The 16,116-nt window shown below is 39.6% G+C and overlaps 1 protein-coding gene across 2 annotated transcripts in view; it reads left to right on the forward strand.

Annotated features, from left to right (window-relative positions):
• The window catches only part of TSHZ1 (teashirt zinc finger homeobox 1), a gene marked incomplete at both ends in the record, with an annotated part of 52,638 nt that extends 44,773 nt beyond the window's left edge, over positions 1 to 7,865 (forward strand). For both annotated transcript variants that reach the window (XM_079533231.1, XM_079533230.1), the window contains one exon: positions 4,675 to 7,865. In XM_079533231.1, coding sequence (XP_079389357.1) covers positions 4,675 to 7,865 — 3,191 coding nt within the window. The remainder of the gene's footprint in view (positions 1 to 4,674) is intronic.
• Positions 7,866 to 16,116: the final 8,251 nt, after the last annotated feature.

Here is a 16,116-nt window from a genome sequence, read left to right on the forward strand (position 1 = left end):
TTTTAATTTTTAATTTTTTTTCCCCTCTCATTTTTCTGTGATGAGGAAGATGTGCCTTTTCACCCTTACTTTTCTGCCCATTTGCCAAGATGTGTTGCAGTATGCAGTGGAAGTCCCCCCCAGCTTGGGGTGCAGTTTGTGCATGGTGACAGTGTGGGCTGCAGAAACTTCTGCAGCTGCTATCTCCTGTTGGCTGGGTGTATATTAGAAGCTGCAGAAATACATCTGTTGTAGAAAGAAGAATGGTGAATGTTCACACCATGCCACTATTGTTTAGATCCAGGGTAGGTCCTGATTTAGCAAAGAATTTTAGACCTAAACCTGCTCCTGTTTGCCGAGGCTGTGAAATATGTATTTCAGTGAATCCGATTGCACTGTTCAATTGCTTTACCTAATCATGACCTTCAATACTTAGGTATTTCTTCTGCATAAAATCATCTGTTTTGATTATTTAAAATCAAGCCTCGAAGAGTTTGCTACATTTAATTTTGCAGACCATTAAAAACAAATGCAGTCATTACTTTTTGCCCTTTTCAACATAATTCAGTCAGTTCTGAGACCCTTTTTGAATTGAAAAGAAAACCTCCATAGAGACAGATTCCTCCAAAAGCACCAGTTTGGGGTCACAGAAGGATTTTACGTGAGAACATTTATGCTTTTAACCACATCCCTTACACTTTGGATCTGTGTCTGCTTTTTCAAACAATGGCTGTATATTTATAGTGTAAATATTCTCACTGAAGCAAACACAATATGCGGTGCTACTCACATGTACGATATATAGCGTCTCATGTCCACTTAGATTAGAATGCACAGCTTTTAACACTGTTCAAAGATGACAGTATATCTGTGGGGAAGCACTGACATCCAGAAGGCACATTTCATAGAAAAAAAAATATTAGCAATGTTTAATAAGAAGAAAAGAACACAAACTGCTCCTTCTGTTTTTCGGCTGTCTGAAATTTGAAGGTTTTCTCTCTTTTCCAATGTGCATTTCCCCGAGTCTGTGAATGCACGAATAAGAAGGAATAGAAAAGCAGACATTATACTCTGCAGTGTCTTCTGCATTGGATATAGTTTTTGTTGAGGGTGGTCCCTGCTGTATCTGCTCTTGGTATTTCGGTGCAGTTTCGGGGCATGTATGAACCAGCAGTTTCTGCAGATGTAGGAATACCTGAAGAAGATTGCTGAGCATTTCTTGGTTACAGAAGGACGCTGTCTGAAGGCCATTATAGTTTAGAGAGAGAATCTGAACATCCCACTCTTTTATTTGGTGTTGAATGATATTGCTCGTCTCCACAAGTAATAGAATAGAAGCATCTTTAAGGTTTTAAATTCTGAAGCTTACTTTCGTAAGACTTCTGTGAGAATTTTAGTGGAGCAAACACGTTTTTACAAATTAACATTCTTCATTTTGTATGCTTTCGAATTGCCTCTAAAAGAAACCTTTTCAGTTCGAGAATTGCAAAAAAACTGACCTTGCAAAATACCATATGTTGATTATGCTGCTATTGCTCTTACAAACATTAGAAGTCAGGAATGAAAAGATACTGCGTGTATCCTATGGTAACTAAAGGAGTTAAATACTTTTTTTTTTTTTTTTAATCACAGTGATAGAAATTAAACATTTTAGGTAAATTGCTTTTTTTCCTTTGTAAAGAAGCATTATTGCTTTGCATTATTTCAGATAACTGCCCAGACATGTGGGTGTATGCGTCATGTAAATTCATTTTTCTTTCAGAATCTGGCTTAAATTCTGGAACCATAGAATGTCACAGTCTTAGCCAATTGCATGTTCTTAACTCTTACACTGCAGTATATATTGGTAAGGGAGAGAACTCAGTCGTGCAGTATTCTCAGCAGAACCTGAGACCAGAAAAGCAACTGAAAGGTGGATATTTCAGCCCAAAACTCTGTTCCTTTGCTTTGACAGTTGAACAGCAACCTTTTGTGTAGTTTTAATGTGTATTGTGCGGTTCAACTCCTTTTATTTTTGTGGTAAAGAAACCTTTTCACCAAATGCAGAAGTACCAGAATGCACACCATTGTAAATAAATGAAGGAAAATAACAGATACGCCACTGGCTCAACTGGTTTCTGCTTAAGCAGGTATTTAGCTGCTTATACGTCGCAGTTATAAAAATATGGATGTATGCAATTTGGAATTAAACAAGAAGATGCTAGCAGATAATTCACATGGATTTTTATAATCTATCATCCATAGCAACATTCAGCATCTTACACAGTTTCCTACATGTGTTTATTAAAAATATTGGAATATGAAAATGAGAAAAAATTGGCATAGTTCCACTGAGGTTAGTAAGAGGATAGCTCTTCATAAAAGCTAAGAATATGGGCCCTGTCAGCTTGCAGTTTCTAATTGGTGACTGTCTGCTGATCATTACTAGGGTGGGTTTTTTTAAAGAAGAATGCCAGATGGTAACTGTCCATTTTTATGCATTTAGGCTTTTTAGAGGTTTTTTATTTTATTTTATTAAAAAGTCATTTCAGAAGCAAAACCTACATTTTATAATTGTTATTTACCTTTCTGAACTTAAAAATCTCTTTTCTTTTGCTGGAAATGACTGACAACAGGTGTGTTTAATGGGAGAGATCTTATAAGAGATCTTATGCTGTAGCTGTGGGAGTGAATTCTACTTGCATGCCTAGAATTTAGAACTGCAGAGGTGCTGTAGTGCTCAAATGCACACAGTTACTGCAACACTGAGACTCTGATTGATTTCTTAGTTCTCTATTTCTGTGTTTTATTCTTTATTTTATGCACAAAGTGCATTTTTAAAGGAATATTTTTTCCACTTTTCTAATGCTTTTCTGACGTCTTTCTGGCCTTTGGCTCCAGGGTGATTTCTCCAGTGACTCTCTGTTGTGCTTGGTATTCACTAGTCTTTTAAATATATCAGAAAACACCTGAGGCTGAGGCAATCTGTAAAGAATTGTGCCATGCTTAACATTTTAAAAACTAATTATTTGCTGGGGAAAAAAAAAAAAAAAAAAAAAAAAAAGATGCTTAGAGGACAAATGAAAGGTGTAGTGGTCATCTTAAGGTTCAGCACTATCCTAATTCTTGATGGGCTACTTTTCCATTTTATTGTAAGACTCTCAGACTAGAGTACTTAAAGGCTGCATCAACTGCTATTGCAAAGTTGAATGCAGAATGCAATGCTGGCTGTAACACCATTACCTTTCTAAAAATTTCAGAGACTATTCAGAAAGTGTTCATATTAGATTTAGAGAAGACTCTTAATTTTTATTTTTTTTTTCAGAAAAGAATAAATTAGCAACTGTGTACTAAAAGAAGCTCAGCTGGTACTTATATACCCCTCTTTCCCAGTTCAGCAAGGCCTCAGCTTTGTTAACATGGTAATACCTGTTTTCTTCAGATTGCGTAATAGCAGAAGTACCTTTTTTCTGACTTTCTTTCAATATTATGTGTTGGCAGGATGTAGCCCGCTTTTCTGCATTGCTTTCTGCACAGTTCACCTGAAATGGAGGCAGTTTTTGCTTCAGAGCTGTTCACAATCTATGTTTTCTACCTTGACGTGTACAAATGATCTGCATTCCGTTATCACAGTGATTTTTTTAAGCTTCTTTTACAAAACTGAAGGGAAATGTGTACAAGTATGTTTTCTGATTTGCAATGAAAGTGTACATTTATCACTTAGGTACATGTAAGCCACTTCTGTGAATTGGGCCCTTGGAGTAAATGTGTTTTGATGTAATGGCCATCTGCTCATGAATATCACATTTGCTAGTTTAAAAAATAGTTTTAAACAGATAAAAACACAGGTTGGTAAGATTGTATAGTTTCACCAGGTGGCAATACAATAGCAAAGTTTGATCTTTAAAATAAGTCAATAATGAAGCTGGGAGGGAGGCTTCAAGGTTTTTTAGTTTGTTTTGATTTTGTTGTCATTGCTTTTAAAAATTCATCTCTACCATTTACTTTTAGTTGCTGACTGCTGTTTTCAAAATGGTAAATGCAGAACCCACATCAGATCATAACAGGAGGCAAAGTATATTCTTGCCATTTAGAACCAGCCATAGTCTCGCTTCCCTTTTCACCTTGTAAAAATGACATCTGTTCAGCTCACAAATGGACCAAGTACAACCAGTCATCAGGAGGCCCTGGAACAACCGATCAGACATACTTGCCCAGTGCAGCTCCATTAGAGTCAGGTGTCAGTGACACAGAAATGATCCTCGATGCTGTAGCAAAAGCTGCTTTGCCAAAAAAGACAGCCTAGATGTGATGGAGTTGATCAAGCCAATGGTTCTGATAGTATAGGTCCATGGATCAACCATTTTATATACCTATGACAGTAAATACAGTTCAGGGCCAGGGCATTTTTCAAGTCACTTTGAACTGATTTAGTAGGTTCTTTGATTGATTTTGATTTCAATATCATGATATCCAGGTCATCTTGGAGTGTAGTTAGTAAGAAAGATACTATCAAACTGTAACCAGGACTATCGCATGTGGATTTATAGATGGAATGTGAAGCAATGGTGAGTTTGGTTTCTGGATGTATCATTAAAATTTGTCTTTATGGTTACTGCTTTTAGTACAGAAGACAGCAGCGATGTAAAAAGTGCATGTTCAGTAACTTTGTCTTGTGTTTTTTTTCTCTTTCTTTTTCCTCCTCCTGTATTTTAGCATATGTTCCTGAGGAGGAATTGAAAGCAGCAGAAATAGATGAAGACAGTGTGGAAGATGATGGGCTGTCTCTGGACATCCAGGAGAATGAGTATTTGTGCAATGAAGAAACGGAGATCAAAGAGGCTCAAAGCTACCAGAACTCCCCAGTCAGCACTGCAACTAATCAGGATGCAGGCTATGGTTCGCCGTTTAGTGAAAACAGCGATCAGCTGGCCCATTTCAAAAGCACTTCCTCTAAAGAAGAGAAAGAAGATCCTCAGTGCACAGACAATGTTTCCTATCCACAGGACAGCTTGGCACAAATAAAAGCTGTGTATGCAAATTTGCTTTCAGAGACTTGCTGGTCCAGTTTAGCTTTGGACTTAAAGAAATCCAATCCAACCACCAGCAACAATGGAATCAGCCAGAATGAAAACACCACCAGTACTGACACCAACGTCAGTTCCCAGAGTACTGGTACTACCAGTACCAACACTAGTACCAGTACAACTACCAGTAATACTAGCAACAGCAGTAGTAACAGTAACAGCAGTGGCTCAGGTTATGACTGGCATCAAGCTGCGTTAGCTAAAACATTGCAGCAGACCTCATCGTATGGACTTCTCCCAGAGCCTAGTCTTTTCAGCACAGTACAGCTTTACCGGCAGAATAATAAACTTTATGGGTCCGTGTTCACCGGTGCTAGTAAGTTCCGATGCAAAGACTGCAGTGCAGCCTATGACACACTGGTGGAGCTAACAGTGCACATGAATGAAACTGGACATTATCGTGATGACAACAGAGATAAAGAAGCTGATAAGACCAAGCGGTGGTCAAAGCCAAGAAAACGATCGCTTATGGAAATGGAAGGCAAAGAGGATGCTCAAAAAGTGCTGAAGTGCATGTACTGTGGGCATTCATTTGAGTCCCTGCAAGACCTCAGTGTCCATATGATAAAAACAAAGCATTACCAGAAAGTGCCTCTGAAGGAGCCAGTACCAGCCATCACTAAATTGGTCCCTTCTACCAAAAAGCGAGCACTTCAGGACTTAGCTTCACCTTGCTCACCTGAGCCAACAGGGATCGCTGCAGAAGCTTCACTAGCTGAGTCTGCAAAGGATCAGAAAACTGCCAACCCCTACGTGACTCCAAACAATCGCTATGGCTATCAAAATGGTGCTAGCTACACTTGGCAGTTTGAGGCACGCAAAGCCCAGATACTGAAATGCATGGAATGTGGCAGTTCCCATGACACTTTGCAGCAGCTCACTGCTCACATGATGGTTACTGGTCATTTTTTGAAGGTGACCAATTCTGCTTCCAAAAAAGGTAAACAGCTGGTACTGGACCCTGTGGTGGAAGAGAAGATACAATCTATACCTCTTCCACCTACCACCCAAACAAGGCTTCCAGCCTCCAGCGTTAAAAAGCAGCCAGATTCCCCAGTGGGCTCCACAAACTCGGAGGAAAAGAAAGACCCAGAGAAGGAAAAAGTGGTGGTTGGTGAAACAGAGAAAAAGATTAAAGAAGAGAATGAGGACTCTACAGAGAAATTTGAGCCAACAGCTTTGTACCAGTACCTCAGAGAGGAGGATCTAGATGATAGTCCTAAAGGTGGAATAGACATATTAAAATCCCTTGAGAACACGGTGACAACAGCTATCAGCAAAGCTCAGAATGGCGCACCTTCCTGGGGGGGATATCCCAGTATTCATGCAGCCTACCAACTCCCAGGCACAGTCAAACCCCTTCAGACCACTGTGCAGAGTGTTCAAATGCAGCCGTCTTATGCCAGCAGCGTAAAATCACTCTCTTCAGAACACAATGCGCTCATCCATTCCCCAGGCAATCTCACACCCCCACCTCACAAGAGCAATGTATCCGCTATGGAGGAGCTGGTCGAGAAAGTTACAGGTAAAATCAATGTGAAGAAGGAAGAAAAGCCTTTGGAGAAAGAGAAGAGTTCTCCAGTCAAACCCCTGTCACCTGTTGCTAAAGAAAACAAAGACTTTCCCAAATCGGAAGAAATAAATAACAAACAGCAGCAGAAGAAGATCTCTGAGACAGAAGTTCAGAAGGTGAAAAAGGATAGTCCAGCTGAAGCACATACTCCAAATGGTACAGAGCCACTTAAAACAAAGGTTGCAAATGGCTGTAACAATTTAGGAATCATCACAGATCATTCACCTGAGCCATCCTTCATTAATCCATTGAGCGCTTTACAGTCCATTATGAATACCCACTTAGGCAAAATATCTAAGCCGGTAAGCCCCTCTCTGGACCCTTTGGCCATGCTGTACAAAATTAGTAACAGCATGTTGGACAAACCCATTTACCCAACCACTCCGGTCAAGCAGGCTGATGCTATCGACCGATATTACTATGAGAACAGTGATCAGCCTATTGATTTAACTAAGTCCAAAAACAAACCTCTTGTTTCCAGTGTTGCTGACTCTGCCTCATCTCCACTAAGAGAGAGTGCCCTGTTGGATATTTCTGATATGGTGAAGAACCTCACAGGGCGTTTGACGCCCAAATCTTCGACTCCATCCACGGTGTCAGAGAAGTCAGATGCCGATGGGAGCAGCTTTGAGGAAGCTCTGGATGAACTGTCGCCAATACACAAGAGGAAGGGCAGGCAGTCCAACTGGAATCCTCAACATCTTCTGATCCTTCAAGCCCAGTTTGCTTCCAGCTTGAGGGAGACCTCAGAAGGCAAATACATTATGTCGGACCTCGGTCCACAAGAGCGGGTACACATCTCTAAGTTTACTGGTCTTTCCATGACCACAATTAGCCACTGGCTGGCAAATGTGAAGTATCAGCTAAGAAGGACAGGTGGAACTAAATTTTTAAAGAATCTGGACACAGGACATCCTGTTTTCTTTTGCAATGATTGTGCCTCTCAGTTCAGGACTGCTTCTACATACATAAGTCACTTAGAGACACATCTAGGGTTTAGTTTGAAGGATCTGTCAAAGTTGCCACTTAATCAGATTCAAGAACAGCAGAATGTTTCAAAAGTCCTCACAAACAAGACTTTGGGCTCACTTGGAATAGCTGAGGAGGACTTAGGCTCCACATTCCAGTGTAAGCTCTGTAACCGAACTTTTGCAAGCAAGCATGCAGTCAAACTGCACCTTAGTAAAACACATGGCAAATCCCCAGAGGACCATCTGATCTATGTAACTGAGTTAGAAAAACAATAGTGTCCAGGTAAGCAGCCAGGTATGCAAGTGACCACAGGAACATTGCACTAAACTTCTTCATAGTACTGCACTAGGCCTGACCTGAGCCTCTGAAATCAGTCTTATTTTTGTTGCTGAACTGCCTATCTGGACCTTGGTTTTTCTTACACTTATTTTGTAGTTATATTTATATGCTCTTTGTCTGATCTGTGCATGGTTATTTTTTGTTTCTGCTTTTATTTTTTTGTGAGTCAAAGTCTGACCTTTATTTTCAACATCTGTCCTTGATGTTAAGCTATCTTTTGTAGAATATAGTGGGAGACGCTATTGAGAGACATTAATTTAGCCGTAAAGAAAGACACAAAGAACAATGATAAAGAGACATCCTAAAATTACAAAGTTGCCATGACAATAAAGGTCACAGAACCTGGTAGTGTCAAGTTTTAACCCTCTGAGAACTGTAATAGCATTTCTGTGCCTTTCCCAGTGACTGAATGAGTAAATAAGGAGAAATGAAACAAAAGACTTCAAGGCATTTCGTTCAAATAAAATGTGTGTCAGAAACAGAACTTTATTTTATTTTATTATTTTTTTTTTTTAATGAATGAGCTTCTTCTTTTTTTTTTTTTTTTTTTTAATGCAGAACTGGTTTGTGAAGAAATTGTGCATGCAGTCCTTGGAAGAAGGAGAGCTATGTAGTACTCAAGGGGTTAGGAAGCCACAACTGTATAAGTTAAATAATGATTAAAAAGAAAAACAAATTGCCACTATGCCCAAACCCTCTGGATGCTGAGAATTGCCACTTTTTTGGCAAAAAAAAAAAAAAAAAAGTAAAAAAAAAAAAGTAAAAAAAAAAGAAGTATGCAAGCTGTTATTTAAAACAAATGTAAAAATGCTCTTTTATTTCATTTTTTTTTTTTTTTTCCCTGTAAAATACTGCAGTTTATAGTTATTTACAAATGTTAAGCTTTGGTACAAGCTGACCTTTCTATAGTGTGCTGCATTAGTAAATGAAAACAAAAAAAATGGGGCAAATGTTGAATTCTGTTCCTTGTAAATTGCCAGCATCAGCTTAAAAAATACATGTTACATATCGTACCATTTTAAACTGTTCAACTTTCTTTGTACCTTCTGGCTGTATGCTTTCTCTTTTAACTTTTTATATTGTCATTTTATATTCAATTTCTGTGTATATAATGTAAAACCACACTTTTTGAATAAAATTTAGTTCCTGCAGCTTGATATAAATAGAGAAATTTTACTGGCACCTGCATCTTTCCAGATGCATGTACTTAAAGGAACTATCTGACAAAAATAAATAAATAAATAAAAATAAAGCAAGCAATGCACTATGAATTATACATTTTGATGTTTTATCATTAATATTGTACAGTACATTTTGGTTCACACAATTAAATCCACTGTTTTCTCAAGTGTAAAATAAACCCACATGCAGTTCTTGATTTACATACATTGTCATGTCGTCATTATTTTGCCTTTGAGGTGTTATTCCAGCAGTAAGAGTTTATGTAATCAACCAGCAAACATCTATTCAAACTAATCTCTCATGATCTGTGTGCTGACGTGCTTCATTCTAAGCTGTAATGCTAATAAGTTCTTAAAGGAGATTTGCCGTGGATGCATACCTGGCAAGGTACAGAAGAGGTGGGGCTCCATCCATTTGCAGCAGGCACTCTGTTCTGCTCTGAAGTGTAAGGAAGGCTGCAAAGGTTTCTGCTAAGTTAATTTTCCTGTGCTGTGTGACCGTACTTGTAATTATTTTGTGTGTGCGTTCAAAGGCCATCTCCCCCGTTCTTTCTCAGGGAAAACACCTTTTGATTTCAACTGATACACGGTAAGACGCTGTGGCTTCTGCCACTCTAGTCTGCTGAATATTGTGGTTCTTGCCTTTCTGGCAACAGTGAAGACCTCTGAGGCTTTGACACTAGTTTTTACTTACAGTACAAGAAGACAGACCTGTGTTTCTCTGTACTTTTTAAATATTACATTTTGAGGTAAGTTGAGTGCTATCATAGCAGGTGTTTCCCTTAATCTTTATTTCTGTTCTGTTGAATGCAGATGTCATTTAGAATGTAAAAGAGAGCTGTCAGAGCCTTCAGTACTCTATCTCCCGAGTGCTTTGACAGTTACAGTGTATGAAAGCCTGGGATCTGCTATCCATTACACTTTTTTGGAGGGGCTATTAAATAGGAGGACCTAGAGGGGTTTGCTTTCACATAGTATTAGTGATAATATTGCGTCATGTACAGTTCTGTGTACATATTTATGTTTCTGCTCATTCTCCTCAGTTCTTCTGAAAGTAATTTACATCTAAGATCTTTGCCTCCAAATACAGCACAGCTCCACATTTAATTTTGCTTCAGTGATAACTGCAGGAATACCCACGCATTGCTCCGTTCTCTGCATGAGCCTAGCAGGCCTAGGTCAGCTACATTTACATAGCATTTCTAACAAGAGCAGGAAAAGTGCTGTGAGGATTTTTTAAGCGTCCCTTCCTTTCTTCACTACTAACTACCTATATCCTTCAGGGGATGTAGCCATTTAGACACTGTGGTTCAATTACTGGATGATTATGTACTTGGGGCCCAAGGGGTGTCGAGGAAGAATAACAGTCAGGCCTATGGCTGTAATACAGTCTTTAAATAATAACCCTTTGAAGTTTCGTTTACTTTACCACAGGCCTGCAAACATATGATTATAGAATGCGCTGTATTACATTGCAGTAGTGGGTGAAAAGGTTGAAAGGGAGAAATAATAGCTCTAAAGTGGGTTTGAATCTAATGTAAATCCATTAAAACTCATTTTGAAACATGGCATGTAAAGTGAGTTCTCAACACCAGGTGACTCCCTCGAGAGGTGTTTATGACATTGCTAAATCCGTTCAGTTCTGATAGCTTCAGAATTGGACAATCACTCATCATCTGCGCCACTGTCTGAGGAGAGTCCATTTAGAATAAACCAACAGTTCTACCTGGAGACTGCGCTGGTGTCACGATTTCGCAAACTGAAATATGAAGTAGATGAAAATGTGAGGGCTCTGATGTTTAACAAAACGAAGCATAGAGACAGTGATCTTTTTTTGTTTTTGCCACTTCTGTTTGAGTACAGCATTTCTGGGGGAAAAAAATTTTTTCAAAAAATCAAGCACTCTAAATCTGAGTTAGTTATTCTTCACCTCATCGGTTTGCACGTTTATTTTTTCTTTGTTTTCATAAGCTTTCCATGAAGGTAAGTTTGTGCTCTTCTGTTAGTAGGTGCCAGATCTACTGCGTGGAAGAGACCCCTTAACCTTTCAGCATTGTCACCATCCCCGAATGGTTTAATACCTGTTTGGATGCCGTGCTCCAAATGATTTATGACATGATTTATCAGAGGGTTGTTAGAGTTAGGGTAGCATGGTTAGGTTGTGGTTGGACTTGATGATCTTTAAGGTCTTTTCCAACCTGAGCAATTCTATGATTCTATGATTCTATGATTTTATGACTGCTCTTGTAGAAAAGAGACGTAGGAGCCCTGACCCCTGTAGTATTCTGTGTAAACCTGCATACCTGCCCTGTGACATATTCAGCATCCAGTGTATCTGTTTCTTTTCAAAGATGAATGCAGCTGCATTTTTGCAGCAGTACATTGCTGGTGCTCACATACCTGCTCCTATCTGTTCTCAAAGTGGAAGATCTTCGTTTCGCTGTTTCACAGGCTTGATTTCTGCTTCTGTATGCTTTTATTTCTGTTTTGAAGCTTATGCATACTGTTGCAAATTTGAGAGATCTGTGTACTGACAACATTAGTACTGAATGAAACAAAGGCTTTTTTTCTGCTTTTAATAGCATTTGTTTGAATATTCGCTAATGTCTTCTGCAACATAACTTTGTTACATCTTTCTCTTGGTAGTTACACCGGTAATAATGACACCAGACATAATCTGTCCTTATCATAGACAGCTAAAATGCAATTACAATTAAGTATAAAGGCAAAAAAATATAAATGTTATCTTGTATAAGACTAATCAGTGCACAGTACATCAGCTTTTGCCTGCAATTTACAAAGCCATCTTAGATTTGAGTGTGTTATATCCTTTAAATAATATGGCAGGATCCTGGCTCAAAGACCTCCAAGGAGAGGCCAGTTTCCACGCAGAGTGTTCTCACAGCTCCATTCGTGTTGGTCTCCTGGTTGATTGAGAATCAAGTTACTCTCCCAGCATGAAAGTAATAGGAAGTGGGATTTTACCATCTGTTCACTGAAATTTAAACTGGGTTCCTTTTCTGTACATGTATGACAACAGAAGGCTAACCCGACTTTGCTGGCCTGATACTGATTTAGATAATGCGATTCTTTCAAACTTTTCCCTACTGCTCTCTTTGAGTTTCTTCTCATTGTGTTTCACATGGCTTTCTGTAGTTTCTCCTCATCCTTTTTAACCTTTCAGGACATTCTATGATACGACTCTATGATATGATTCTATGTGTATAGTCATCTTCATCCGAGACAGTTATAGTGACCACGTTTTGGGATGAAAGATGCTCTTTTAAGTAAAGATGATACAAGGGAATAAATCAATACTCAAAAGTGCATGTGTTGTGAAAAATGAGAATATTTTTCAAGTCTCTTTGGATGATATAGGTTACCTAAGGTCATTATCCTTTATGAAACATATTTCTTTCTCCAGAATTTCACCAGCTTAATATTTTCTGACAACTCACATTGCGAAACTCTTTTTAGAATAGTTTAGCACAAAGGAAGTAGAGCTGCAAAGACTGCTATGAGGCTAAAGGACATTTTTAGGGAAGTGGTTTTAGAATAGATGATGATTATAAAAGCTGTAGACCTTCCCACGGAGAATGAGGAGCTCCAGCTAATCTACTGTGAAGATCACTTTTTGGAGTCTGTCTTCAGTCCTATTTAGTGACCTGCTGAATGTAAGGTCAGTACAGTCACAATATATCTAATAAGTTTTTATCCTAATTACTGTAGTTGTTTTCTACTTTTTCTCCTTCTCTGCAGAAGATATGAAGTCTAAATTTTTATTAGCTATGGCCTGTCAGGTTATTTTGATGGTTTTTAGTTCTGGTTAAACTTCTTAATGTTGAAGATTGACTATTAAAATTATATGTGATCACTCTGTTGAGAAGGATTGAACCATCTGTAGAAGAAGTCCAGAGCTGGATCATTTGCTCAGAACAGTTTATATGTTGAAATCTTAAGGGCTGATGGGATAGACATACTAGGCAAGTATAGGCCAACCTTTAGGACCATGCAGGTGGAAGTCGTCCCTCCTGGTATTTGCTACTGTTCATCCAAGGCCTTCTGCTTAATGTCTCCAGACAGAAGTTTGCATTTGAGCTTGTCTGTGAAGCACAAAAAAGTAGTACCCACAATTTTTAACCAAAAGATGACACACCTGAAGGTGGAATCCAGAAAGCAGCAAGCTAAAATCAAACGCCCAAAGCTCTTGACCGGTTGGTAGAGGTCAAACGACCAGAACATGCTGCCAGCTACAGTTCTTTATTCCTCAGAGAGTTTGTATTCAACACAAAACAGCAGTTGATTTCAGTCCTTCATAATCTGGGTTGGAAGGAAGACCCAATAGCCACATGCAAGCAGTTTCTTTCAAACAAGTTCACTACTGGACTAGTGGGTGTTAAATCAATTTGGCAAAATACATTAACCTGCCAGATGGCCCTTCAGTTTCATTATATCATCCAGTGTATCGCCATGCTCAGAATCCCTTGACACCCCTTTCAGAGGAGCTTGGATGCCCAAGACTGCATAGAGCCAAGGTCACTTATCAGTCCTGCTGAATTACATGAAATTCTGAGCTTTAGTAATTTTGAATGACAACGTACATTACTATTCTCTGGAAATAGGCACAATTTTTAGGTCTAGACAGATAGATTGGGTCACACACCGTTTGCCATCATCCTGTAGCCAACGGAGACCATTGCTGTAAAATCCCGAAGGCTGCTTCATATGAAACTCAGGGAAGAACAACATTTTTTTGCTGCTCTCCCTCTGTTCTGTATTTGGACATGCAAAGATATTGTGGTGGTTTAACTCAAGCATTTCTGAGTAGAGTGCTCTGTAAAAATTAACCTCCCTTTCCAAATCTTGGTTTGGTTTAGTTTATTGCTGCAGGGTTCCAACATGTAACGTCTTATTTGTTGTCATGGAAGCACCGCTACAGGCTCAGTGTCAGGAACATCCTCTTCTCCCTGCTCCCCCCAGCCTCCAGCAGAGCAAGGAGATCTGGCGAGTGGCTCTGCTCTGCAAGGAGCTGGTGGTGGGCTGGGAGGGAGAGAAGCCGATAGCAGGGGAATTCATTCTCAATGAAGAGGTACAAAGCTTCACGTTTTCAGTTGACCCCTTCAACTGTACTAGCTGTGCCTTGCTGTATGAGGTGGCTCTGGAAAATGCTGCTCCTGGGACATAGGGTCCTTTGGCATCTCCTTGGTTCATCCTTAGAAAGGGAAAAACGTTATGCAGTACACAGCATGTAGTACAGCCCATGTTCTCAGGAAAGTGAGACCTGCTACAGGTAGGAGGTGAGATTCATGGGTGTTTTATCTTACTGCTGTAAGTCACTCCCTAGGTATTTTCATTCTGGACTTTTTTTTTTCTTTTTTTTTTTCCCCAACTAGTTTTAAAGCAATTGAAGCTAAACTGTAAGAACCTCTGTGCTTTAATAAGAACTGCTCATGACTGTTGTGGCAGGGAAACTGCCCATCAATACCAGTATTACTGTAGGGATTTAACTGGAAAAGCCTCAACGTAAACAAGTTCCAAGCTTACTAATGTGCAAATACTGTCACTGAAAACCACTGCAGCCTCAGAAGCCACTCAAGGTTGGAATATTTCTTGGAAATCCAAGGTCAAACATGCTCAGCATGTTTGCAACGGGCTCGCTGCATTAATAATTATATATAGTCATATCGGAGGGTATAGCATGATGATAAAGTGTAGTTCAAGGATGCAATGTATAGTACATTTCTTCTCGCAGTCATGTGTGTCTTTGCGTTCAAAGGAGAACTAAGAAGCTGCCTCCAAAGCGCTGTCTTGCTACAATTAACTGCCTATACTATTTCTCATCACTACTTCTCTGTTGTGGGATAATGCAAAAAATTAGATAGCTGTGCTCTAAAAAAGGCAGCAGGTCCAGGCTTCACATTGCATGGGGATCCTCTGCCTGAGATTTGGGGGCTGGTGAGTGAGCTTCACATTCCATGTTTTTAAGTCTACTTTGACAACTGTGAGTCTGGAAAAGTGCAAAGAAGAAATAGGACCGAGGAATGACTGAAAACAGTGTCTAATGATCAGCAGCCACCGAAAGGGGAAAGCAGCACAAAAAAAGAATTGCAAATCCAGTGTGAGAAGAAGGAAAAGACGGGAAGAATAAGCGATGGGAGAATAATTGCTATTAGCAAGAGCAGACGGCTGGGATTGTGAAAGCTAGGGCTGAGAAGGATGAAAATGGAAAGGGTGGAAGAAGCCTTTGACTGCTAGGAAATAAGGGTACTGGCTAGATAAGGCTGAAAGGGGCTCTGTGCTGGGAGACATGGGCATGCCTACGTGATGCCTGGGGAACCTTCCTGATCTCTTGCAAAAATTGTGGAATTAACCTGAATTTGTTTCAGGAAGGAAACAAGGTTTTGCAGTGGACAGCAGAAGTGTTCAGTTTAAAACCTTCACAGCACTGTCTGTTCCAAAGCTGAAGCATTGGGGTGAGGGAAGATAAGGAGGAAAGCTGAGCAAAGAGTTTGAATGACTTGCAGTAATGAGTGCTCTTTACCTGGTGTTGCATTAGACTTGGAGAGGAGCAGAGGAAAGCTTTGGGGAGGAAATTAAGGGTTGTTTTGCTGCTGCTGGGTTGTTTATTTGTATTTTTTTTTCCGTTTAACAATTTCTAAGTGCAATAACTACACCAAGTTTGTATCACAGTAGCAGAGTCCAGGGCCCTGAGCATGCCTGTTGCTGTAAAAACACACAGTAACAGAAGTTACCTTCTTATTTAAGACAAGATGGAACAAGTGGGTGTAAAAGCAATCAGAAACAGGGGAGAACATGGTGCAATTTCACAGGCTATCCAGGTACATAATTTGAGTGCTTGCAAGTCACTTAATTTTTAAGGATGTACTAATAGATGTGCTGCAGTCCCTACTGTCCATCCACCTAGCTGCTCTCAGTTGGCAACTTCACTATTGATATCTGGGCATCATTCTAAGTGAGCACTTAAGGTTGAGTATCAGGGGAAGGT

Source organism: Tetrao urogallus, assembly GCF_951394365.1.
Source record: "Tetrao urogallus genome assembly, chromosome: 3".
In the NCBI taxonomy this organism is placed as follows: domain Eukaryota; kingdom Metazoa; phylum Chordata; class Aves; order Galliformes; family Phasianidae; genus Tetrao; species Tetrao urogallus.